Source organism: Notechis scutatus, chromosome 16, assembly GCF_049901735.1.
Source record: "Notechis scutatus isolate UNSWTSFEM ecotype Mainland chromosome 16, rNotScu1.2, whole genome shotgun sequence".
Classification (NCBI taxonomy): domain Eukaryota; kingdom Metazoa; phylum Chordata; class Lepidosauria; order Squamata; family Elapidae; genus Notechis; species Notechis scutatus.
In genome coordinates this window covers 3256944-3284062 of record NC_142024.1, presented here as the reverse complement: position 1 = coordinate 3284062, position 27119 = coordinate 3256944, and the positions used below count along the sequence as shown (strand labels likewise).

Below are 27119 nucleotides of genomic sequence, written 5' to 3'. Positions count from 1 at the left end.
AATTTTGCCAAAGGAGTATTCCCATTCTTCTTTTTTCTACTTTTTTCTCTCTACTTTTTTCCCCCCTTCTTTTCTCTGTCGCTTCTCTCTTTTTCCTCCTCTCCTGGGACTTTCTCCCCCACTTTCTCTCGGTTGACGCTTAAAAAAAACAAAAAAACAAAGCCGCTCCTGCTAAAACAAAGATCCACGCCAGAGGGCGCCCTTTGCTTGACTTTCCCCCAAAGCTTCCAGCATCGGAGACAAAAGCAGAGTCACTGGCGTGGGAAACCTCCCCGGGCCGAGGGTGGGTGGGGGGGGAATAGAGAGGAAACCTGGCGCGCGGAGCATGCTGGGAAGTGGAGTCTTCGCTCCGGGTCGCCTGGAAGCTTGCCGGGCAAGCAGCTGGTGGGAACTACCGTTCCCAGAAGGCGTTGCTTCTTTGCAGGCTTGGTAATTGGAAAAAGAAAAGGGGCGAAGTAGCACGCACGCCATACACCGAAACGAGAGGCGGGAGAAGAGGGGAGCTGTTCAGGACGGCTTGTTTGCGCCTGGAAGGAAAGGGGGAAGAGGAAGTCCGAAGGCCTGCCGAGGGAGACAGCTGACGGAAGGGGAAACGTGGGCGCGGAGAGGACTAGAAGCTTGGCTTTTGGCCGCAAACTTTGCTGTAAGTTTTGCATTGCAGCGCAAGGCGGGCTGGCGATGGGGGGAGCCGGGGCCTGGAGGGTAAAGGTTGCCAGCCGATCCTAGAGGCGCAGTCCGGGGTTTGCTCAGGGCATCCCTTCCCTCTCACCCCCCCGCTCCCAAGGGGACTGATCGCAGCTGCAGGAAAGTTGGCAACCCCTCTGGGGTGGGGTGGGGGGAAAGCGAGGCCAGGAAAGCCCTCTGTTTCCCCTTGGCCGGCTGGATGGTCTCTTCGCGTTCCCTTCTCTTGCTTTGGCGTGTTTGCTATGATGGTGATGGTGATGATGATGATGATGCCAACGCTACCGCCGAGCTGCGGATTGGCATGGCTCGGAGGAGGAAAAAGGAGAAATGGGGGTGGGTGGGTGGGTGTCCCGCGCTATCTTGGATGGACAGATCTCCCCCCCTCCTCCTCCCCATTCTGCTCGGGGGTTGAAGTTGCTTCCGAGCCCAACCAACCGTCCTTACCTTGTTATCACCTGGGTGGCTGGTTCGATCCAATGGAGAGAGAGAGAGAGAGAGAAGGAGAGGGGGCAAGATTGCCCTTCCCTCTTCGGTATCTCTTTTTCCCAAGGCCTGGCATCCCCTTTGGGGTGGAAGGCTGCAGATCATTGCCACCCCCTCCCTTCCCTCCCTCCCCCGTCTGTTTTCCACAAAGTTTCGGGGTTTGACAACTGGTCCCTCTGGGTCATTTGGCAAAGATGCTTTTTGCTGAGATCCCGCTGGAATTCCACCCCTCCCCTCCGTCTTTGCAGATGGTATGGGAGATAGCGCTTCAACAAAATAGCCTCGAAACCTGTTGATCCTGCATGAATCACTTATTTGCTTTTTGGGGAAGGGGAGTGCAGAGCCAATCTTGTTTTTCCACCCTTTTTCTATGGGAGGGGGGGATTCCTGGAAAACAGTGCTGAAACTCCCATTGAAGGGCTGAAGAATCTAGATTTCTTTCAGTGAGTGTTATCAGTGTCTTTATGGAACCCACTGCCCTGTCAATTCTCTTGCAAAAGTTCTTGGCTTTTCTACTTTAAAAAAAAAAAGATCCCATTAAGTGAAGAGTTAAACTTACCCGCTTCCTTTTTCCAGCTTTAACTTTTCAGTGGCTGTAATGTCATATGATTCTGGTGTATTGTTGTTAGTTGTGAGGTCGTGTCTGACCCATCACGTCCCTATGGGTAATGTTCCTCCACGCCATCCTGTCCTCTACCATCCTCCGGAGTCCCTTTAAGCTCATGCCGACTGCTTCAGCGACTCCATCCAGCCCCCTCCTTCTCTGCCGTCCCCTTCTTCTTCTTCTTCTTTTGCCCTCCATTGTTTCCCAGCGTTCAGCTCTTCTCCAGCGAGTCCTTCTCATGAGGTGGCCAAAGTCTTTGAGTTTCATCTTCAGAACTTTCTCTGAAGAGCAATCAGAGTTGATCACCTCCAGGACTGACTGGTTGGATGGCCTTGCAGTCTTTCTCCTCCAGCCCCAGAGTTCAAGAGCCTCCATTCTTTGGCGCTCAGCCTTTCTTATAGTCCAGCTTTCCCAGCCATGCATTGCAACTGGGAAAGCCATAGCCTCGACTCTACGCATAGTCTGATGTATAAAACCCAATAAATACATATCCTTCAGGTCCAGTTCAACTTCTTGTGAGTAGATGAACACACTGAGGGGGTTTTGGTGGCCACCTGAAAAGTCTTGCAGTTCTGCTTCATCGCTTTAGGAAACCTCATGCCAATCTTGTGGCAGGGAGTTCCGCCTGCCAAATGTATTTATTTTGCAGGGCTGACAAGCTGTGCGATACAGTCAGAACTGACTCTAGCCGCCGTGATTAAAACAGAACACAGCAAGTTAAATTGATTAAAACTAAATTCAATAATGAAGACATGTCAAGCTCATCTCCTGCCCTTTTCTTGTCATTTTTTCCCCCTCCCACTCGGGTTCTGTCTGCAATTTTGGGTCGCACGTTGTCTTAATTCAGTGGAGGTTTTTACCGTGATGTAACTCTCTGAGACTGAGGCAGGATCAAAATCAAATCAATAATTAATGCCATGTACATGATCTGGATAATTCCCTCATGGCGTATTGACAGGGTTGTGTTAGCCTAGTGCAGATGGCAGCATAAAATTCACCTCAGCCAACCTCAGGGTAACTAAATGGGGTCACAGCAGAGAATCGGACAAAGGCTGTAAAGTCAATAAAACTATTTGGGGGGGGAAACTGGCATACCACTTCTGGAAACAAGGATGGCACCTCATAATCTTGATACATACACGATGAAGGACAATGGGGTTTTTTAAATTAAATTTTATTGAACAATCACAAACAAAAACAAAAAGATACATTAAAAACATTGAACATGGTACAATCCTCCAGCCCTCATATTTGTCTTACATTGCTAAATCACATATAAAAATAATACATGTTTACATCCTATTATATACACACACACACACACACACACACACACACACACACAGACACATCATTTCTTATTGTCTTGATCCTTCCTCTTTTCTAACCAACCATAAAACTTATCCCATACTTTTTATAATCCAGTTCATCCTTATTTTTTAATTCGTTTGTCAATTTGTCCATTTCTGCGCACATCCAGATTTTACTAATTATTTCTGATTCACTTGGAGTTTCTTTACCTTTGACAATGGTGTTTTTTTTGTGTGTGTGCAACTAATTGTGAATTTACCTTGCAACTTTGTGCTCCTAATGCCTTGACTTGCTTCCAGCTCCCAAGACTTTTTCTAAATTTATGATATGATAGCAATGTTCCAATATCTGAGGGGCTGCCCCAAAGAAGAGGGAGTCAAGCTATTCTCCAAAGCACGGATCATAAACTATATGCAGTTTTCCTGTCTCCCATCCCAGAGGGCTTGGTAAGAAAAAAAAAAATTCTCAGTGGGTATGCCCCACTGCCCCACATTTTAAGTACAGCTTTGGGTCCATCGTAATATTTGTTTGGTGCGGTGCCCTGCATGTTTGGTCATTTTTAATATCATTTTTATTGCCACTCTTTACAGTCACATGAATACACACTGATTTTGCAAAAATAAAAAGTAAACTGGTGGAAATATGAAGGCCATTCTGCACCCATCTTTTCTTCCTACCTCTTCTCTTGGTGGAATGTCCCCAGTCCTGAGCATCATTTAAAATATGTATACACTGAAATTCCTATCGCCATAACTGATATTCCTAATAATTTTAGATTCTCTGTTGAGTTTGTGTGTGTATAATTCCTTGTTTTTAGGCTGCAAGAAACAGATTTTGGACCAAAATGTTTGTTATTTTCCTTCTGGCGTAAAAGCTAATTTGCTCTCCAGTAGTCTTATTGTATCAATGGGTTTGATGTATCAATATAGGGAAAAGTTACAGATATTGTGGTATCTTCAAGAGCTCAACCTCAACACGTGAGCAGGATAGAGATGGTGCTTTCCAGGTTTCTTCCTAAATTTTGACAAGCTTTCTAAATTGCTTCTCGTGAACTCCACTGGTAGAGAGAGAGAGAAAGAGAGAGATTAAAAATATATGACAGAGAGGAGCAGAGTTGTTGTTGTTATTCCACCTAAAAGTAAAACCACAAGAGATTTGATTTGATTGCTTGCAACGTTGTCAGCTTAAATTGCAGCCTCGGTAGCTGATGTGTGAGCTAGTTTTGTCTCTCTTTTTTTTTTTTTGCTCGAAACAAATTGTTGGAAGCTAAAGATGACTTCTCTTCCCGAAGGAAGGCTTCGTCCTCTGATAGGGGACAGCAAAGTTAAAATCCCCTTGGGCTTTTAACTCCATGGCCTAGCCTCCAATCTCTGGATTTCCTGGTGGTCTCCCGTCCGAAAACTAGTCATGCCCTGCTCAAGTTTCCCAACCAGACTCCTGACCCAATTGGAAGTACCAAAACATGCAGGGAAAAAGCCTGCAAAAATCTCTCTTTATTTTTTGCCGAATTGGTCAGCCTCTTAAGATCGTCACTGCTTTGTAGGTAACTGCTATCAACTCACCATTCTTGTGCTGCGGGGCTTGTCTTGTTTTGAGCTGCTTTACACACCAGCATAAGCAAACAGACGACAACATATTCATGGAAACGCTAACATGATCAGACATCAATAATTGAAAAAAAGCAGGCAGAGTTCAGGTTCAGAACGGTAAGTTGCTGAACAGATGCATTCAGCCATAAATAAAAATACACATGGCTTGCAAACTCAAATCTAACCTGCTCTAAAAGCTCCTATTTTCAATTTGTTGTTCCCAAAGAACTCTCTTGTTATATCAAATCCAGTCCAAAAGAAGAAGGGGGGAAAAAGCCAGTTCAAAAAATAAAAGCCAGAATTGCTAAATGGTGCAGAAAATGCTTACTTTGAAGGAATGGCTGTAGCTTGGATGATGTAGGTGGGGTTGAGGGGGTGGGCTAGATGAAGAGGGGGTAGGGGACAAAGGGAAAGGGGTGGAGCTAAAGGAGAAGGGGCGGAGTTCCCTGCTTGCTTTATTTTTTTAAAAAGAAGCTTGGTTCGGAAGAATAGAGGTAGTCTTTGACTTACAACAATCCGTTTAGTGACCGTACGAAGTTACAATGGCACTAAAAAAAAAAAAATCCGAACGCTCGGAAACTGACTTGTATTTATGACGGTTGCAGTATCCCCGGGGATACGCGATCCCCATTTGCAACCTTCTGACAAAGCATCATCGATGGGGGGGAACCAGATTCGCTTAATGACGACCGGGTGACTAACTTAACTGCAATGGTTCAACTAAACCAAACCGCCGCGGCAAGAAAGTTGGGGCAAAACTCAGTGAACGTCCTCACTAGGAATAGAAATTTGGGGGTCCATTGTGGTCTTAAGCCAAGGGCTATCTTGTGTGTATTCAGAGGATGCGTCTCTCTTTCTGGATGAGTCCCTGGAGCTGAAAAACGTGAGCTTCAATCTGGTTTTTGGAATGCTTTTCCCTTCTGCTCTTTTGACGCTGAGGAAACCTCTCCCCGCTTGATCCGTAGCTGGTCATTTGAAGGGGGGGGGGAATGCCAGAATGGAGGACGACCCACCACCCCATTCCCATCTGACCTTGATATACACTCCCCCTTTCCCACCCACCTCCTTTTTTTTTCTTCTGGTAAAATTGCTCCATCCAAACAGGCCTGTTTGACAAGTGCAGAAACCCAGCCCTTTTTTCCCCCCACCTGCTTGGGAGTAAACTGGGTGAAAGAAGGGAGGCCTTGTAATCTTTTTTTTTTTTTAAATAAAGATTTTTTTTTTACTTTTTACAACAAACATAAACAAATGCAAACATAAAACCACGAATAAAACTTTCTTTCAGTCATACAGTGTGTCGGTTGGTACATATCTCTTGTGCATGATATCAACAGTCTCTTTTAAATTAAAATTACAGTTCATATTCTATGAATCAACATTCCATAACATGTTGTATTGTTATTAAATCATCTTTAGACTTTAATTACAGAATCATTTCATCCTTTTCGAGCAAGTTATAATTCCTTCCATGGTAAACTATTATAGCGTGACATTCCATAAGATTACCTTAACTATTATATTGTATTTATATTATAATGTGGGAGGCCTCGTAATCTTGTTCCCAGGAAGGAAGAAGGGGAAAAAAGGGACTTCTCTCTGCCTTATAAAACCTTTACAAATTCATCAGAAGGCTGTCAAAATTCTTCTTTACCCCACAATTCTGCAGCGGTTGGGGGGAAAAAAGGATTTTATTTTATTTATTTATTTTGTCAAGCATGCATTTGATAATATACATAAGTATAAACATGGTTATGAATACATGAAATAGATACAAATAAAAGGGAACATTAAGGCAGGGATGGTAGGCACGTTGGTGTGCTTATGTGCGCCCCTTATTTTCATTAGGATTGCAGACCTTGGCACCTCTGGATTTTCAACCCTCACCCCATTCCCTTAACTAGGTAACTAGCCCAGTAAATTTCCAAACAGCATCGGGTTTTGATTTGATTTTATAATTTCCCACTTTGAAACTGCAAATATTTGTTTTTTTGTTTAAAAAGCACCGTATTTCCTGTTGTGGAATGCAGGCCCTGTCCAAAAGTTTGCTTTTTCTCTAAGCCCAAGAGTGTCTTCTCTTGAACCTTTCTTTTCCCATCTTTTAGGGGGATGTAAACCGAAGGCTTAACTGAAATCTGCAATAGGCTGTCATCTGTGGAAGCTTTAAAACAGCAAAAGATTGCAAGCTCTGTCTTCAGAGGTAATTTCTGGTAAGTTCATTACTGGGTAATGATGTCTTAAATTGTGTTGAAACCTGTGGGTTGCAGGAAGAAAACCACATGGTTTTTTCCTTCAACTTTCTAGAGAATCATGTTTCTAGTCCTTATTGTTGTCGGGATATGCTTAGAGGCCTCTGGGCAATGTTTATAGCATGTTGGAAATGTAAACAATGATTGAGTACATTTCCCAGTATTTATGGAAAACTATGTTATCTATGTTCATGATGTACAGTGTACATCATATACAGTGCAGGTAGTCCTTGCCTTACGACCGCAATTGAGCCCAATATTTCTGTTGCTAAGCGAGACATATGTTAAGTGAGTTTTGCCCCATTTTACAATCTTTCATTGCTGCAATTGTTAATTGAATCAGTGCATTTATTAAATGAATAACCTGATTGTTAAGTAAATCTGACTTTGCTCGTCATATGGTTGCAAAAGGGAATCACACGATACCCCCCCAGGTTACTGCAACTGTCGTAAATATGAGACACTTGACAAACGTCTGAATTTTGATCACATGACCACAGGGATGCTGCAATGATTGTAAGTGTGAAAAACAGTCACAAGTTATTTTTTCCAGTGCCGTTCAAACTTCTAATGGTCACTAAACAAACTCTTGTAAACCAAGGACTACCTGTAATGCTCTTGTTCTTTTATTTCTTTTTTACATTATATATCCGAATTGGGCTTGATTTGAGTAGGGATTGGCTTAGAATACTTTTAGAGACAGTTCAGTAGCTTGCAGAAAATGCTTATTAACTAAAGGTCTTTGCTAAGCTAGAGATTCTGCAATAGATCCCTAAGAGTGTGATGACCCGGGGCGTGACACAAAAATAACCAAGTCAAAAAAATAGAATAAAGTTCCTTTAATTGCCTCACAGCTGCAGCCCATGAAGGGGATCAGGGCCCCTTCCTCCCCCGTAGACCACGCCATTCACATTTCTCCCTTATCCTCTCCTCCCTGCGTGCCCTAGGATGAAGAGGAGATGGGCCTGGGTCTTCCTCTGACCGCCCAGCCAGCCTGTGCCCTTCTCCAGCTTCCTCTACAACCTCCGGAGCCACACTCCCACTCCCTGTCAGCTGTTCCTCCTCTCCCTCTGAGTCAGACTCCAACAGAGACATGACAAAGAGTATTTACAAAACCAGGAAAGGAAAAAAAAAACCGGTAGTAAAAAAAATATTAATTCCACCACTTCTTCTATCCCTATGTAGAATGTGGGAAATGATATTCTCAAATTAAATACTGTTTGCCTGATCATCTGTTTAGAACAGTGTGATCAAGGGGCTAGCAGGAAGTAAACACACACACACACACACACACACACACACACACACACACAAAGAGGCACTTCATGTTTTTTTGAGAAAACATACTGTACCCTGAAGCTATACAGAATAATAAAGGGGGAAAACCCAGTGGATTTTCTTCCTGGAAATGCTGACCAATTTGTAATGCAATGGTAAGCTGAATTGGTTCTCTTTTTAGTCGTCCTTTTCACCTACATTTCACTTCCGGAACAGATAAATAATGCGTGGGAACCTTTAGCTTGCTTTGTTTCGGTTCTGTGCTATTTTTAATCACACCTCTGAAAAATTTGAAAGGTTTTAGTTCCTTTCCTGCACCCCAAGCCAATCGTACCTTTCCATATCGCTCTGCCTCTCTCTCCCTTTACAAAATTTGTTCCATCCCAGATGTTTTATTTCTTGCTTTACACGATTAGGGAGAACTAAATTAAGCTCTTGTGGGTTTCAAACGTTTCACTCCTACCAGTTTTAATCCCTCTTTAAGGGTTGGGTTTTTAATGGGGTTTTTTTTTTCGATTTAAAAAGCTTCCTGTTGTAAAAAACAACAACAACCCAAAACTCCCTCTTGATATTTTGAAGTAAAAGATAATTTGTAAAGCAGATCTGTGCACTGTTTTTTATCGCCGGTATATGAATATAGCGGTATGACTACGACACACACAGGGACCTTTTCTGTAAAAATGTGGCTTTCTAAGAATTAATTTTCCATTCCTCCCCTCCTTCCCTTTCTGGGAAGAAAGGAAGTTTATGTTTCCCACAGTTTGCCTAAAACCCTCCAGGAGGCTTTCTCAGTTTGTCTCAAACTTTGATTAAAGCCAGTTGGAGATCATGTCTAATTGCAATTGCAAGGAACAAGTGTGAAAGGAAGGGGCAGCCTTCAGTACAGCTCCGAGAAGTGGCTGAGCTGTGATTTTGTTCCCTCTCTAGAAATCCTAAAATGCCCGAACTGGAATCTCAGAATTGGAAAGGATCTCAGAGGTCATCTAGTCCAACCCCCTTGCTGAGCGAGTTATTGAAGATGGGCGACCATGCAAATCCTTCCAATAAAGGAAAACAAAATAAATAAAATGGTGGAAGCATGATAGCCAGTCTTAATTTGAAAACCTCTAGTTGACTTGACCAAAATTCCTTCCTTTTCTTCTTTTGTATAACTTTTTATCTAGAGGAGGAGGAGGAGGAAGAGGATTGCCTGTGGTCTGAGATCTTCCCTCCCTCCCTTTTTTTGACAACCCATTCGGTATCTTCTCTCTATACCTTTCCTATGTTGGAATATGGTTGACATTCAAGCAATTCAAGATGTATGGAGAGGAAGATATCCAGAAAAGAAGCAATATACATTTTACTCAAATAAGACATTTATCTTGGTCTAGAATAGATATAATATGGGCAACAACAGACATAATTGCTAATATACAAGGCATAAACATTGAAACAAATATATGGGCAGATCATAATCCGTCTAAAGTAATATGGAAAGGACAAAAGAAGAGGTCAAGATGGACAATGAACAATCTAATACTGAGAGAAAAAGAATATATGGAATATATGGAAAAGGAATAAAAAATTTTCTTTGAACAAAATAAAAAAAGAAGAAACTTTATTTCATTGCAACAACATATAACTGACATGTAGTGGCAGACAGTGTATCCTGGCTTCTGATTGGGGGTTCACTTTAACACACAGGACAGAGAAGCCTGATGACCTGCAGAAAATCAATTTTGTTTGGCTAAAGAGTTTTATTTCACCTAATAAATCCCATGTATTTTGTTTTTCAAAAGCTCTTTTTTTTTCTTTTTTCTTTAGTGCGCCCCCATTAATGCCACGGTAGAAAAAACATCCTTTGCCTCTCGATTTCAGACCGAGTGCCAAAGCCAGAAGCCAGATCCTGCTTTAAGGGAAATTGTAAGACGTTCTTGAGGTTTTATTTTATTTTATTTTGTTTTGTTTCCTTTGTGTGTGACCTTCTCTCTCGTCTATTTTTGTCAAAAGCAGGTCCTTGAAGAGAAGTAGTTATAAGGCAGCCACCCGTTGTTTTTAATTTATGACTCCGGCTCTTGCATTTCAGAAGGAAACTTGCTGAAGGCGTTCAGCCCAGCCTACCTCTGACTTCTGAAATGTGACGCAGCGGGCTACTTATGCCGAGTTATTTTTACACTTGGTGTAATGCGGAAGAGGCAAGGTGCCCTCCGGGTTGAAATAATTTTAGGTCCCAGTCTAATTTTAGGCCAAATTTTTTAAAAAAGGAAAAAAAAAAAAAAACAAGGGAAAATGAAGCTAAAATCATTTCTGTGTAACTTTTCTTTCCTCTTCTGAAGTATCACAATGGACATGTAGAGCTGCGAGACTTCATGTTAGGATGGGAATCATTTTCTGGCAAAGCCCAAGGGTCATTCTTGGTTTGCAAATGTTTGACCCAAATCAGAATATAAGCCACCGTCAAGCCAGGCTGGATGCTGTGTGATTCCTGGATGAGTTGGAGTAGAGTTGACCCATATGTTCATTGGGGACACCTTAATTTAGTTCTGAGCAGAGTGGGTAGGATTAGATGACCTTAGTAGCCCTTTCCAATTTTATTTATTACCAATCTTTACTTTTAATCTTATTTAACAATGCTTGGTTTACATGAAATGTCATTCTGAGAACCAGAATAAGCCACGGTGGCTAGAGTGCAGTACTGCAGGCTACTTCTGCTGACTACTGGCTGCCAGAAGTTTGGCAGTTCGAATCTCACTAGGCTCAAGATTGACCCATCCATCCATCCTTCCGAGGTCGGTAAAATGAGGACCCAGACTGTTGGGGGCAACAGGCTGACTCTGTAAACCGCTTAGAGAGGGCTTTAAAAGCACTATGAAGTGGTATATAACTCTTAAGTGCTATTGCTGGTGTGGTTATTGGACTGGCAAGATCTGGATTCAACTTGAGTGAAGTCTACCCTGCAGGGTTGCTGTGAGGCTAAAATAAAGGCTGCAGAAAACAAGAGACAATAACAACTTTTTTTTCCCCCCGCCCTCAACTTCTCTAGGTATCGTCCATGTTTTCTTCTCTACAGAGTGCATCCGCCCGCCAGTGGCCAAGCTGAGGCTCCCCGGCCCAGCGATGGACTTGGACCCCTATGCGAGCATGCAGATTGGCATGCGGGTGGTCCGTGGGGCTGACTGGAGGTGGGGGAACCAGGACAGCGGCGAGGGCAACGTGGGGACGGTGGTGGAGATTGGCCGGCAGGGCAGCCCAGCAACCCCCGATAAAACTGTGGTGGTCCAGTGGGATCACGGGACTCGCACCAACTACCGGACCGGCTTCCAGGGAGCGTACGATCTTCTGCTCTATGATAATGCACAAATAGGTACTTCCCTCCCCTTCCTACCTGCTTCAAGCCTGAATTATGAGTTACGTTGGGAGGTTTTCTTCCTGTAAATCCTTGGAACTGAACTGTTGAACTCCCTGGCGGGAAAAGAACTTAAGGTTCGGCTCCCTCCCTTCTTCCAGGATTAGTTACATCAATCAAGGGTGCGCAGCTTCCCCCGTGGACAGACCGCAAGTCCCAGCAATCCTTGCTTTTGGGGGGATTATGGGGGTTGTAGTTAGTTTCTCTGGACAGCCAGAAATCATCTTGTTCTACAATTCACATGGTTTGATCTTATCCTATCTTTAGTATGGCTTCCTATCTTTCACATGGTTTGGTCTTGTCCTATTATTGGCGTGAACGATTGTAAATATTTGCCCCCCCCCTTTTTTTTAAACCTTTCCCACTTAAGCATCTTTCTGCTTTTGACTTTGTTATGACCCGACGTATGTTTTTACTCTTCTCGTAGGGGTCCGCCACCCTAACATCATCTGCGATTGTTGCAAGAAACATGGCATTCGTGGAATGCGATGGAAGTGCAAAGTCTGCTTCGATTACGACCTGTGCCTGCATTGCTACATGAGCAACAAGCATGACCTGTCCCATGCCTTTGAGCGCTACGAAACCGCCCACTCGCAGCCGTAAGTCCACTTAATCACCCGACCTCTCCCAGACTGGCTTCTGTGGAGAGACAAAACTTCCCTCTCCCTCCAGCTTTTTAAGAGGATTGGTGATAAATGCATTGTCAACGTCCCGACTGACCAACCCAACTAAAGCAAGCACACTCAAGACCTGCCAATGTCTCAATGCAGCACTTTATTGAGGACATCATTTCGGTACTGTTGAGGTCAAAACCAGCTCTATCTAATTCCCGCGCAAACCCACATAGTTACAATATAGAACTCTCCCTCTCCCCTATTAGTGTAGGTCACATTGTCCAATTGAGTCATTGTATTATGAGAAAGAGTCTCCGCTCTTGGCCAACACCTGCAGATGTGTCCTTGGCTCTCATAGGTATAGCAAATTAATGTATCAAGGAACAAAGTTTATTTCTCAATTTCAACTTTGATTTACTCAAGAAGTTACATAGTTTATTTTCAATAAACTTAACAGCCTCCTCCTCCCTCTCCTCACCAGGTTTTTCTCAAACTTGGAAAGATTGAATATTGAAGCAAACTTGTTTCTTTTTAATTTTCTTTTAAGGGCTCATTTTTAATTAAGTACCACAGAAAAAAATACAAAAAGCAACCCAGTAACATTTTACCTTACATATATCCACACGTATATTTGTGAGTGTGTATAATATATTATTTTTATTGTATTTATTAAAATTATGTGTATTTGCATTGATGTCTGTATATTAGTAGATAAAAGCTCTATGCAAATCTTCCTTCCTTCCTTCCTTCCTTCCTTCCTTCCTTCCTTCTTTATCTTTCTCTCTCTCCTTCCTCCCTCCCTCCCTCCCTCCCTCCCTTTCCTAATTTTTCAGGTGATACATAAACTTTCCCCAAATGAATTATTGCAATAAGAAAGTAGATCTATGAGCAATCATTTTGTCTCTGGCTTTGATCACACCATTTTTACACTGTTACATTACATTTTATGCTCCGCTCTCACTTTTGAAAGCCCCATCAAGAGAGAAAAGCCTGTTTTCCACAATTCTAGTGTTGATTGAGGTTGCTAGTGGTGGAATAAGCAGCCTTATTAAAGGACCCAGAATCGTTTTAGCTTCAGAGGTAACCTTCTCCCTATCCATGCAACAGATGAAAAAAAAACCCCAAGGTTTATGCTTTTTCTTCCAGAGTCTCCGTAAGCCCACGACAGAATTTGCCACGCGTTACTTTAAAGGGGATATTTCAAGATGCCAAAGTCGTCCGAGGGCCTGACTGGGAATGGGGAAATCAGGATGGTAAGGAACATTTGCATTATGACACCATAAATTCCAGCTGAGCTCTTGAGGTGAAACCAAAGATGCTCTGTGTATTTTTATGGGTTTTCCCTTCCTTCTTTTTTCAGTATACATGCTGCTTATTTGCTAAGTCTTTAAAAAAAAAGCTTTTAGGTATCTTATCCCTTAATAACCTGTATTCTTATCCCATAGTTGTATCTACTTTGCAGATTAAAGAATTAAGACTTAAGAATCTGATTTTGGATTCACTTCTTACTTTGGGGCAAAAACTTGCCAGAAACACTCTTAACATATGGACAGCATGAATATTGATGAGGAGTTAAGCATATCGTGCAGGAAATTCTGGAAAGGAACATATTTCTCAACTCATGTTCTTTTTGGCTTTTGGCTAAATTTGTGCTGAAATATAAAACTTGTACACCAAAATGCTGGTGCCTTTAATGAAGATAAGATAATGTTTCTGCAGCTGGAATATATATATATATGTATGTGTGTGCGTGTGTGTGTGTGTGTATTTCAGAACACTGAGCAATTCTCTTGTCTACAGGTGGCGATGGCAAAATTGGACGCGTCGTGGACATCCGTGGCTGGGATGTGGAGACGGGGCGGAGCGTGGCCAGTGTCACCTGGGCTGATGGTACCACAAATGTCTACCGAGTCGGCCACAAAGGGAAAGTGGACCTAAAATGTATCACGGAAGCATCTGGAGGGTTTTATTACAAGGAGCATCTTCCTAAATTAGGTATGTGTGGACCATTTAAAAAAAAGTCATTAAAGGATTCATCAGCTGTCCTTAATTTCAGCCCTCTCCTCATAAACAGCTGGCCCTCTCTAGTGGATTACAGCTCCCATAATCTCAATTGGAGCTCGCTGGGAATCCTGGGGATTGTTATCCAGTCCCTTCCCCTATGAAGAGGTGGCCGTTACTTGTAGAAATTTATACCTAACTAAGATTGATATGAGCATTACAGTAGTTTTACCTGTAGCAATATATTTATATAATTGCAGGTAAAACTACTGGAACAGTTATATATATATATATGGGAGTTGAAGCCCACAGGTCTGAAACGTTGCCAAGGTTGGACACCCCTGCCTTAAAACCTTCCGGTTAGGTCTGATATTTGTGCCTTTTTTCAAAATCTTCCCCCTCCCTGCCTGTCCCTGGTCCTCTTCCCCAGGCAAGCCAGCCGAGTTGCAGAAGAAGGAGAGCACAGAAGGGCACCCATTCCAACATGGTGACAAAGTGAAATGCCTCCTAGACATCGACATCTTGCGTGAGATGCAGGAGGGCCATGGAGGCTGGAATCCCAAGATGGCCGAGGTAGGGTTGTGCAAATGTCCAGATCCTTTCGTTGGGAGAGGGCCGGATCTCTCACAAACGGGCAATTGGTCAGCTTTTATTCCAACCAAGAGGACGATGCCGAAGGATCGGCCTGCTCTTAAGCGGCAAGGGTGATGGGGGTATTGGTTTTTTGCTTTTCTTGCCTCTTCAGTTTTCCTCTCCCCACCTCACGCCTTTTTCCTCTCTTCGCTTCCTTCCCACCCGTCTCCCAAAAGTTCATCGGACAGACAGGAACAGTGCATAGGATCACAGATCGAGGGGACGTGAGGGTGCAGTTCAACAATGATACTCGCTGGACGTTTCATCCCGGAGCTCTAACCAAGGTGGGGTAAAGTTCATTCCCGTGGCAAAGTATCCTAAAATTCAGAATGTGAGCTGACACAGGAGAAAAGGGGATTTTTTTTTTTCCAAATGGATGAAATACTGTATATTGGATAGTCCTAGAAAGGAGTTTCCAATTCCTCCTGGTATAACTTATCGTCATCTTCTTTTAACAATCTCATAATCCCTTGCGGAGTGGAATCTGGGTAACCAAATCTCATTAGAGAATGGCCACCGTTTTGTGAATTCATTGAAGAAAACAAAACAAAACACCAAGTCCCAAGCAAGAAACTTGTAAACCAAAATTGCCTTTCTTTCTTTCTTTTTTTCTTTCCCCTTGTAGCTTAACACGTTCTGGGTGGACGATGTTGTGAGGGTGATTGATGACATGGAAACCGTGAAACAGCTGCAAGCCGGTCACGGAGAATGGACGGACGAGATGACAGCGGTGAGCTCCCTTCCCTTAAATCTGCCCCCCTCCCTTTTTTTCCCCCTTTTCCTTGCATCCATCTAAACCAGGGGTCACCAACTTTTGGACCTCAGGGACCACCAAACTCATAATTTCAAATCCCGCAGACCACTAATACGGATTTTGACTGACGGTGGCTTGCTGACGTTTTCCCAGGGTCTCTGCAGAAAGCGGCAGAGACCCTGGGAAAATCCCCAAAAAAGTCTGCAGGAAAATTCCGCACCCCGTTTTCCTACCAATCAATCATTCTTTATTTGGGATCACAAGATACCGTCTCCAGCTCCGTTCTCAGGGGGAGGGAGAGAGAGAGAGAGAGACTTTTGGCTTCATGCAACGAAAGCAGCAGAAGCAGCAGAAGTCTTTCTTTCTCTCCCCCAAACACTACCAAAAATGAGTCTTTGCCAGCACAGCCTCTTGGAGCAGGAGGCCTTGTAAGGTTCCAAAGACTCATTTCTGGCGGAGTTTGGGGGAGAGAAAGAAAGACTTTTGCTGCTTTCCTTGCGTGCAGCCAAAAGCAGAAGAAGAAAGAAGTGGAAAGAAGCAGCCCGGTGGCCAGGCTAGGCACGTGGGATCACCCTTTCCCCCCTCCCCTCACTACCTCATGTTGTTCGCAATGCAAGCGACACAAGCCTTGTGTTCCCATGGGCCATGTGGCTGGCTCAGCCTTGTGTTCCCGCGCAGCCTGGATTAATTGCTTTGGGGGGGACATTTCTCTGCGGACCACCAAAATTTCCTCACGGACCACCAGTGGTTCCCCAGCCCACTGGTTGGCGACCACTGATCTAAATTTAAAACCACTTCAACCATGTCCTCGGCACCTTTTCAACCAAACGAAGGGGCTGATAGGAGAAGCTAGAATCCAAATTCTCTTCGCGTTTTCTTCACTCCCCGTTCGTTTTGGCTGCCGGCAAAGAGATCGCACCCAAACTCTTTGTTTTCTTCTTCCGCTTTACAGATCCTGGGCCACATCGGTAAGGTGATCAAAATCTTTGGGGACGGAGATTTGCGCGTGTCCTTCTCCAGCCAATCCTGGACCTTCAACCCAGCCTGCCTGACAGCCTACCAGAGAGAGGAAGACGCAAACCTGATGACCACGCAGGATACCAGGGAGTCGAAAAGTGGGGGCAAAACTTTTAAACCCTGATTCTTTGCACACAAAAAAAGGGGGGGGCAGAGGGTGAGGAGACTTTGGGGAAAATCACTTTTCTATTAATATTTGGTACATCAGAAATGAGCTGAGGTGCAGCACCGGATATTTTCAAAAGCATTTTCAATTCAAATTATCTGGGAAATGATGATGAGGTTATCTAGTAATCTATCAACATGTTGAGACTCTAGAAAGATTGCAGAGAAGAGCAACCAGGATGATTGGGAACTGGAGACTAAAACACACGAAGAACGATTACAGGAACTGAGCCTGGCTGGTCTATTGAAGAGAAGGACCAGGGGAGGCAGGAGAGCAGCCTTCCCATATTTGAGGGGCTGCCACAGAGAGGAGGAAGGGGTCAAGCTATTCTCCAAAGCACCTGAAGGCCAGACAAGAAGCAATAGGTGGAAACTAATCCAGGAGGGAAGCAACTTAGAACTAAGGATAAATTTCCTGAAGGTTAGAACAATTAACCAGTGGAACAACTGGCCTCCAGAAGTTGTGAATGCTCCAAAACTGGAAGTTTTTAAAAAGATGTTGGATAACCTTTGCAGGATTTCCTGCCTAAGCAGGGTGTTGGACTAGAAGACCTCCAAGGTCCCTTCCAACTCTGCTGTTCTGTTCTATTCTATTCTATTCTATTCTATTCTATTCTATTCTATTCTATTCTATTCTATCCTATTCCTATTCCTATTCCTATTCCTATTCCTATTCCTATTCCTATTCCATTCTGCATTCTATTCTATTCCTATTTCTTTTCCTGTTCCTATTCTATTCTGCATTCTATTCCTATTCCTGTTCTACTCTACTCTACTCTACTCTACTCTACTCTACTCTACTCCTATTTATAGTTAATTGGATACTTCTGTTTTTGGCCGCATTCCATAGCACTGAAAGGCGGGTAATTATCTTGGGGAACTGTTTAAGATTAGTTCTGGCTGGGGATGGAAACCATTCCCAGCGTTGCAATAAAATAGGTTTTGCTTTTAAAACAAGTTTGGGATTAATTGCGGTTTATGAAGCCTGGGTCAGAACACATTCTTCCAGCAGCAAAAAAATAAAAAAATTGGACGATTTGGATCATGAAGCCATGCGCTGGCCCCTCTCAACCGGCTGATGATATTTGTATCTTGGTTTCCTTTTCATAGGTTCCTTGGTGTCTGTGGTGGGACGGTTACTCTCCCAAAAAAGCGACGCTGACAGCCCAGGCCGCCTGGTGGTTGAGGCAGCCCACGGGAACATTGGCAAAGTTCGGGATTTGATTCAGAAATACCCCGACAAGGCAAGTAGTTCTGCTCTATTTAGTAGTGTACAGCAGCAGCCAAAAAAGCCAATGCAATCCTAAATTACATTAACAGAGGGAGACAATCAAGATCAAGTGAGGTACTAATACCACTCTTTAAGCCTTAGTAAGGCCACGCCTAGAGTACAGCATCCAGTTTTGGTCGCCACACTATAAAAAAGATGTTGAGACTCTAGAAAAAGTGCAGAGAAGAGCAACCAGGATGATGAGGGGACTGGAGACTAAAACATATGAAGAACAGTTACAGGAACTGGGCCTGGCTAGTCTAGGGAAGAAGAGAAGGACCAGGGGAGGCAGGAGAGCAGCCTTCCAATACTTGAGAGACTGCCACAGAGAGGAAGGGGGTCAAGCTATTCTCCAAAGCACCCAAAGGCCAGACAAGGAACAATGGGTGGAAACTGATCAAGTAGAGATTCAACCTGGAAATAAGAAGAAACTTTCTGACAGTGAGAACAATCCACCCATGGAACAGAAGTTGCCTTTAGAAGTTGTGTGGGCATCATCCCTGGAGACTTTCAAGAAGAGATTGGACTGCCCTCTGTCAGAAGTGGTGTAGGGTCTCCCGCTCGGGCGGGGGGTTGGACTAGATGATCTATAAGGTCCTTTCCAACTCTGATGATTTGTTATATCTGAGAAATCAGATCAGATGAATGGGGGGAAACGATACCCCCTTTGCCTGAACTGGCCCTGAGTTGGCCTTGAGAGGGTCAGCTGGCCAATCCTGCAACAGATGCTCCATTTCTTCCCCCAGGTGGATGTACAGAACCAGGGCAGGACAGCCTTGCAGGTGGCTTCGTACGTGGGGCAGATGGAAGTGGTGAAGCTCTTGGTGCAAGCCCATGCCAACATCGACCTGTGGGACGAAGAAGGTGACACGGCCCTTCATTACGCAGCCTTTGGGTACGTGGCCCTCGCTGAGGGCTCTGGGGCAGTGCTCCCCTTGTGGGGAACATAGCTGCGAGAAGGGATATGGGGGAGGCTCCTTTCCCAAAAGAAATAGCTTTCTTTTCTTTCTTTCTTTCTTTCTTTCTTTCTTTCTTTTCTTTTTCTTTTTCTTTCTTTTTCTTTTCTTTTCTTTTCTTTTCTTTTCTTTTTCTTTCTTTTCTTTCTCTCTCTCTTCTCTTCCTTCTTATTTCTTTTCTTTCTTTCTTTCTTTCTTTCTTTCTTTCTTTCTTTCTTTCTTTCTTTCTTTCTTTCTTTTTCTTTTCTTTTTCTTTTCTTTTCTTTTCTTTTCTTTTCTTTTTCTTTTCTTTCTTGTCTTCTCTCTCTCTCACACACACCCACCAAACTCTCTCACTTCTTCCTATTTCTCTTTCTTTCTTTCTTTCTTTCTTTCTTTCTTTCTTCTTTCTTTCTTTCAAGCTTCCAAATAAAAGAATTAAGTAACAAACGACAAGCATTTTCCACCTCCATGCCCCATCCCCCTTGGTTTCAATTTAGAAGGCACAGCATACAAGGAAGATAGAATGGGGAAGGATGAGGGGAAAAAGAAAAGCTAATGTCCTCAAGAGTTATACTTCTGACATCAGCCAGTTAAGATTGAAGCCTCTTCCAGGAACATGATGGGATGGTTGCCTGCTAGATAACAGCTGAAGAGAGTCCAAACCAGCTGCCCTTTGGGGTCCCCTATTTCTCAATGGGAGCTGGTGACAGTGGAGATGGGGCGGGGGATTGAATAGGGGTAGATGGTGAAGACGGCTTAGCATTCTTAGGAGCTCTGCAGTGGTTAGAATGCAGGATTGTAGTCTTGACTCTGCCCACCGTCAACAGTTCGATTCTGACCAGCTCAAAGTTGACTCAGCCTTCCATCCTTTTGTGGTCGGTAAAATGAGGACCTGGATTGTTGGGGGCAAGAGGCTGACTCTGTAAATTGCTTAGGGAGGGCTGTAAAAGCGCTGTGAAGCGGTATATAAGTGCTATTGCGATAGATAGATGGTTGGTAGATAGGTAGGTAGGTAGGTAGATAGATAGATTGTAAATTGATTCTTCCCTTTTTCCACCTTTAAAGAAACCAAAGAAATGAGTGTAGCAGGAGAAGAATTTTATTTCTAATTCATTTCTCCTCCCCTTCCCTTGTATCTTTGCCACTTAACACTTTTGCGTGAACCAGGAATCAAGCGGACGTCGCCCGGCTTCTTGTCAGCAAAGGGGCCAACCCGAATATTTTGAACACCGCCAGGTGCACGGCCTTGTATGTCTCTGTCAACCATGGCTTCACGGAGGTCGTGAAAGCCTTGTGCGAAAACAACTGCGACGTGAATTTGCCAGTGAGTCTTCCTGTTTGGGGGAATCACAGCTCAGAAGCCCTTGAATATCTCTGAGTGGTCTCTCATCCAGAATTTTTTGCTTTCGCTTTTGGGTTTAGTTTGAGTGGAAGGTTGCATTTTTTTAAAAAACGTAATCTACATTGAGAATTGTTGTGGTTTGCCGGCCGCCTGTGTAGACGGCAGAGGAATCGGACAGTGGGGAAGAATGGGGACTAGTCCAGGAGTCTGGGGAGGACTCGGACGAGGGTCCTGCATCCGATGAAAAGATGGGGCCAGGACCATCTGGGAGTGGGGTGCTGATTCGGAGCCTCCAGAGTCTGGCAGCAGCAAGGCAGAGGAACCAAGGGAGCCTGTTCCCAGTGCGCATATGCGCAGAGCTGCTAGAAGGCAAGAGCAGCTGAGACAAAAGGGGCAACTCGGGAGGGCTTGGAGGTGATTGCCTCTCCCATCAGGTATAAAGGAGGTGCAAAGGTAGAGAAACCTTTGCAGGAAGCAAAGTTGTTTGCTCCGTTCAGATTAAACCTTGAAGCTCTGTGTGGACTTTGTACTTTGGTTGGTTTTTACAGTTAATTTGGCACTTTAGTTGTTGGCAGCAATTCAAAGAAGAGAAAAGTGGGTGCTTATCTCGAGGGACTGTTTGGGACTCATTACAGGCTGGAAATGAACATAATTCCCAGTGTTGAAATAAAATGAGTTGTTTGGACTAAGCATGTGCTTAATTACAGTCTCAGGAAGCCTTGGTCAGAACAAGAATTCCACACTGTTTGGCTATGTTGACACCTCCTCTGTCCCCCCAGGGTTCTTCAGGCGACACCCCCCTTCATTACGCCATCACTGCCGACTTCAAGTGCATCATCGAAGCCCTCACCGAGGTCCCCGGCATCGATTTTACGATCCAGAATCAACAAGGCTTCAACCTGTTGCACCACGCAGCCCTGAAAGGAAACAAGCTGTAAGCAAGAGAGGAGTATAAGGCGTGATGTAATCGGAATTGACTTCCAGGACAGGCAGGCTTTTTAAGATCTTAGGCAAAACTGAAAACTGCCACAGAAATGTCGGCAAAAGATATCAAATGTTTTTTTGAAAAGGGAAAGAGAAGAGGTCATTCGGCCTGCCAAGAGAATTATGCCAGGAGCAGAGAGGGTAGAAAAAAAAAAAGTCAGCTTGGAAGGGGTTGGCTTTGAAATCTGACAATAATGTGCTGCTTCTTTTAAGAGATCTCCATCCGAATAAAGTTGCACGCATCGTTTAAATGGCAGGTAAATCTTTCTGAAGGTGCCATAATAAAGGCAAGGCGATCTTTTTGGCACAAATATAAGGCCAATATACGTATCCCAGGATAACATTGCAGGATCCAATCGTGAGTTGGTCCCCGGGATTGGAGGTTTAGCCTTCGGACTCCCTCACTAGACCGTGGAGAGAGAGAGAGAGAGAAGTTCCTTGAGGAATGGGGTCCAGCACGAATCCGAAAGCTTGAAGGAGGAAATTTCCAGGCCTGGTGACCGACTCAGATTGGATCCTGCAATCTTTTTTCACCTCCGGCAGCATCGCTTCATGATTTTGGGGAAGCCTGAAGACGCAATGGTGGAAGTGATCCTACAGAATTGGTGAAGCAGATGCCAAGATCACTTTTTGAGATGGCTGGGCTGATTTTGTTTTTGTTTTTTAAAAAAAACTATATTCATGCCGACATTGTAGATTTAGGTGGGTTTCCTACCTCAAAATATGCCTTTTTTTTTAAATGCCAAGAGGGACCTCTGCAAATGTATATTTCCTCTTTGTGACAATCCGTACCCTGAATGCACAATTTTTTCTTCTTTTCTTCTGTGTCTTTCCCCCCCCTTTTTTCCCCTTTCCTGTCCTCTTTTCTCTCCTCCGTTAGAGCGATCAAGAAGATCCTGGCACGAGCTCGGCAGTTGGTGGACGCCAAAAAGGACGACGGCTTCACCGCTCTGCATCTCGCTGCCCTCAACAATCACAAGGAGGTGGCAGAGATTTTAATCAAAGAGGTGAACGGAGGGAGAAACCATTGGGGTTATGGGGTGTGTGGAAACTTTCTGTGTATTGGGGAAGATGTCTGCCCAAACCAGCTGAGGATGGTTTGTTTAGAAGCCTGTGATCTCCTGGTGGTCTCCCGACAGGCCTGCTCTTTTTTTAGGTTCTAAGACCAGGCTAAATTAGAGAATGGGAGCTTAACAAAAATGGCAAAATAGTTAGCAAGGCATGATTCATTTTTTTTGGCTTGGCTTGGCTAAGTTTTTTTATCAGTGGAAGGAAGAAAGGCTCTTCCATTTTCCTTGGGGGGGAAAAAAACTAGGTAGTCCTTGACTTATGACCACAGCTGAGCTCAGAATTTTGGTCATAAGCCATCGTGGTGCTTAAGTGGCCAGTTATAAGTTAGGGTGGCCTGCCGAGTGCATGAGCTTCGATTGCACGATTGGTGGGGGAGGGGGAAGGCAGGTCCTCGGTCTCTTCAGCACCATTGTAATTTCAAATGGTCGCTGAAGGAATGCTCATAAGCCGAGGACTAACTGCACAAAAGCCAGTCCTATTGTAGAAGAGGAAAAAGGGTTACTTGGATCAGCCGCCAAGGTGTCCAACCTTGGCAACTTTAAGACTTGTGGACTTCAATTCCCAGAATTCCCCATTCAACTATGCCTGTTGGTTTTTGTTTTTTTCCCCCTCCTACTCCCTAGAGTGGAGAGATTACAGAGGAAGGGATTACGAGAGAGTAAGCAGGCATAGAGTTGAAGTCTAGCAAAACTGGCTGAGGAGCTCTGGGAGTTGAAGTCCACAAGTCTTAAAGTTGCCAAGGTTGGAGACCCCTGCTTTAGGAGAAAATAAACGCCCTCCTCTCCCCGAGATTAAAACTTCCCGCTGGCATAAAGGAGGGCCCGTTTTGTGGAACTGAAAGCTTGTGGGTCCTTCCCTGGTCCCCCAGGGCCGCTGCGATGTGAACCTCAGGAACAACCGCAACCAGACGCCCCTGCATTTAGCCGTCACCCAGGGCCACGTGGAGATGGTGCAGCTGCTGGTGAGCGAAGGTGCCGACGTCAATTCTGAAGACGAGGACGGCGACACTGCCATGCACATCATTTTGGAGAGGGAGCACCTGGTCTCCATCCTGGTCGAGGAGCAGTCAGACCAGGAAAACAGCCTCTTCTCCAAGGTGAGTGTCATGTCCCTATTGGAATCTGATTTGGAGGGGGAGGCCGAGCAGCTGACAGGGAGTGGAAGTGTGGCTCTGTTGGCTGTGGAAGAAACTGGGGAAGGGCAGAGTCTGGCTGGGCAGAGCAGGGGAGAGGTAGAGCAAGGCAGAGGGAATTCAAAGGAAGACGCAGGCCCACCCCCTCTTCATCCTAGGGAATGCAGCGGAGGAGCAGAGAAGGGAGCAACGTGGGTTGTGTGGCTTACGGGGGAGGAAAGGGCCCTGATTCCCTTCATTAGCTGCAGCTGGGAACACAGTGTTTAAAAAAGGCAAACTGCGTGCAGCAAGTTGTTGGGAACAAATCGTGAATTATCTGATGTCCAGGCTTATCTGGGTTCCTGGCGGTAGGCCAGCTCAAGAAGTGAAATTGAGGCAGGGTTAATCCGATTTTTCCCCCTAATTCTTCATTCTATCTCCAGCCTGCAATCACTTCTCCAAGTCCCTCTTTTAACAGCTTCCTCCTTCTTTCCCCTTGGTGGTTCTCTCGCCCCAAATTCTGTTACACCCATAGTTCTTCCTGTCTCCATCCTCCCGTAGCTCCAGGCCTCCGGTTTCCTCGGCAACACCAAACTGAATGTGGGAACTGCCCTCGCCTGCTACCTGGCCCAGCAAGGGGCCGATGTCAACTATGCCAACCACCGGGGCAAGTCTCCGCTTGACCTCGTCTTGGACGGGAGCATTGCACACCTAATCCAGAACTTCTCCCACAAATACAGGTGAGGGTCGGTCCCAACTTCTCCCGCTCTTGACTTCCTTCCTTGGGATGTTCTTCTGTATTGCTAGAGACAAGGGATCCATTCCGAGCTCAGGAATGGTCCAGTTTTAATATTCACTGCAAAAATTGGAGACGTCGTTTGCAGGAGGTTGCACCCCTTCTGGATCACTCAGCACGGCTCCCCTTTCAAAATTGGAGCCCTTCTGCGACGCTCCGAATGGCCCTTGCACCCTCTCATAAAGAAATGGGGCTTAGCTGTCAAAAGATGTTGGATTCTGCTGAATTGCAGCCACACCTACATCATCTTTTAATGATTCCATCATACCTTGAGTCTGAGCAACTGAATGGAGCTAGCAACATTTTTACTGGCCGGATACCCTTCCCTGTCGCCAATACGGAGTTTTTGTTCAGCAGATAATATTCTCATTATGCCCAGAGAGAGAAAAATATCTGCCTCTACCTAGGATCGAACTCACAGCCTCCTGATTGTGAGGCGAGAGCTCCACCTCTAAGCCACCGCAACACTCCACTCCATGCCGCTGTCTAATCTTAACATGGCCTCTTTCTGCCCCAGAGAGCAGCACGACTCCTTCGAGAGCTCCACCGTGACCAGCAGCCTGAGAAGAGTCCACACCACCCCCAACACCATGACAAACCTCAGCGTGCCAAAAGTGGTTGCCCCTTCGGAGTGCTTGGTTTGCTCGGAACTGGCGCTGCTGGTCCTCTTCTTCCCCTGTCAACACAGCATTGTGTGCGAAGGTACCGCTGCGTTTAACTCCCGTATCCCGTAACTGAAACACCTATTTCTTACTTCCTGTTCCACCCCCCCACCCCCAAAGCAGGGGTATCAAACTCAATTTCATTGAGGGCCACATCACGGCTCTGGTTGACCCTCGGGGAGGGGGCAGCGTGGCCAAATTGACACCACTCACTGGGCAAGGCCGAGTGGGTGGGTGTGGCTGACTGGGTGGACATGGCCAGCTTGCGTTGGGTAGACCAGGCCGAAGCGATGTCCCTTACATTTATACCCCTGCCCTAAAGTAAAGAATGAGAGTTTGTTGGAAGCTTGTCTCTAAAAGCCACGTCTCTCCCAACCTTTTCTCCTCTCCCAACTTCTCTCCCCGGAAACAGAATGTTCCAGAAGAATGAAGAAATGCATCAAATGCCAAGTCACCATTACCAAAAAGTTGAAACAAGGTGAGCATGATCGCTTGATATCTTTGTGGGCGTTTCCCTTGCTTTTAGCCAACAAGAGTAGAATAGAGACCACACTGGGAACATCCAATTGTGATGATCAGCATTCAGGAATGGTGAGACCAAAACCTCCCTTCGTTTTCCTTTGCCCTCCTCCTCCTTCAGTTTTCCTCAGGGGTGTCAGGATTCCAGAAATCGCCCTAATTAAATCAGGATTCTCGAGCCAAACTTCAAAAAACTTCAAAGGATTTTATTAGAGGCGACATACTGGCCCTGCCCTGTATGAAGCCAACTCTGGCCTAGGTCATTTACAGTCCCCTCTGACCCTGTTTCCCCCCCCCCCCCGGGTGTGTCATAAATCAGATTCTCCAATTGAGCCACATTCACAGGCTGGGTGTCATCATTCACGTTCTCCAATTAAATATATTCGCGGGCAAACGCTCTGGTGGGTTAGTTACAATCTTTTAAAGAGAAGAGTCGAAATGTACTATCGCTTTCAAGCTGCTGCACTGCTCTTCCAGATTTCCTTCCTCTCCCCCCCCTCCTCTCACCGCCACAGACAACTCTGAAGTTGACGGTGGGTCGGGCCCCGAGGTCACCAACCAACAGAAGCTCATGGAGGATCTCCAGAGCCGCTACCGGCAGATGGAGGAGCGAATCACCTGCCCCATCTGCATCGACAGCCACATCAGGGTGATCTACCAGTGTGGACACGGGTCGTGCCAAGAGTGTGGCGTCTCCTTGAACGTCTGTCCCATCTGCCGACAAGCCATCCGCGAGAGGATCCCGATCTTCGTTTGAGGAACTGGCTTTGCCACCATCCGCCCCCCCAACCGTTGTCCTGCCCCTCCCTCCTCTGGGTTCGAATTTGGCTTCGGGTTGGGGGAGTCCGGAGCGAGCCAAGAGAGAAGATCCAAACTACAGAGACTTTGGGGCGGGGAGATGTGGGGTAATTAGCTTTTCCTTCCTAGCTTTCTCCAGTGTCAAAAAGAGGAGCAATCTTCCCGAACGAGCATGTTTCCTTCCGTCCTGTGGAAAAGAAATATTCTTGCACTTTAAAAGGCGGGGTCTGGACTTGGCTCTGCCCTCCCGGCAGGGAGGGGCCAGCCCAGAGCAAGAGCTGGTGCCGCACCAGCCTGGGTATCGGGAAGGCCAGCGGAAAAGGGATCTTACGGGCCAAGGAAGCCCTGATGGAGGGAGGGACAGGTGTGTGCTTGTGTGTGTGTGTGTGTGTGTGCCTGAGAGAGAGAGAGGGTGCGTCCTTCAACATGAAGTCGTGAATGTTTGCTGGCAAAAAATACAACACGTCTGCACAAGCCTTTTTTCTATGGGCCGGTAGCATTTCTTCCTTACTCACAAAGACTTGACTCTCGCAATGAGGGGCTCTTAAGGAGGGGGCCAAATCGGTGGGCTAGTGAGCAGAATCACGGAGTCGAAGGGACCTTGGAGGTCTTCTAGTCCAGTCCCCTGCTCATTTCAGACAAGTGGCTGCCCGATCTCCTCTTCAAAACTTCCGGCGTTGGAGCATTCACAACTTCTGCAGGCAAGGTGTTCTACGGATTAATTGTTCCAGTTTCTCCTTAGTTCTAGATTGCTTCTCTCCTTGATGAGTTTCCACCCGTTGCTTCTGTTCCTGCCTTCAGCCCCTGTGGAGGATAGCTTGACCCTCTCTTCTTTGGGGCAGCCCTTTAGATAATTGTAGCGCA

The 27119-nt window shown here is 45.3% G+C and overlaps 1 protein-coding gene across 11 annotated transcripts; it reads left to right on the top strand.

Moving 5' to 3' along the window:
* The first annotated feature begins 396 nt into the window (after positions 1-396).
* On the top strand, positions 397-26731 carry MIB2 (MIB E3 ubiquitin protein ligase 2). 11 transcript variants are annotated; one of them, XM_087944677.1, is made up of 21 exons: positions 481-643; positions 6774-6868; positions 9999-10097; positions 11218-11538; positions 12008-12179; positions 13341-13447; positions 13995-14189; positions 14626-14768; positions 15005-15112; positions 15454-15558; positions 16535-16697; positions 17875-18008; positions 18781-18929; positions 20140-20296; positions 21094-21248; positions 22179-22305; positions 23238-23465; positions 24042-24220; positions 24794-24978; positions 25351-25416; positions 25973-26731. In XM_087944677.1, exons 4-21 carry the CDS (start codon positions 11292-11294, stop codon positions 26212-26214), a joined length of 2862 nt encoding a protein of 953 aa, XP_087800803.1. In that variant the 5' UTR covers positions 481-643; positions 6774-6868; positions 9999-10097; positions 11218-11291; the 3' UTR covers positions 26215-26731. The 11 variants fall into 11 exon arrangements, with proteins under 11 accessions (XP_026537327.1, XP_087800804.1, XP_087800807.1 ...); XM_087944679.1 differs by having other exon boundaries at positions 506-643; positions 11245-11538; XM_026681541.2 differs by having other exon boundaries at positions 506-643; positions 6774-6878.
* The last annotated feature ends 388 nt before the right edge of the window (positions 26732-27119 follow it).

Bases quoted from the DNA above. Each gene is read 5' to 3' on its own strand.
- MIB2 (XM_026681542.2), top strand. From the start codon at position 11,292: ATGGACTTGGACCCCTATGCGAGCATGCAGATTGGCATGCGGGTGGTC. The intron at 18,930-20,139 runs GTACGTGGCCCT...TGCGTGAACCAG, and splicing joins CTTCATTACGCAGCCTTTGG to GAATCAAGCGGACGTCGCCC. The intron at 21,249-22,178 runs GTAAGCAAGAGA...CTCCTCCGTTAG, and splicing joins GCCCTGAAAGGAAACAAGCT to AGCGATCAAGAAGATCCTGG.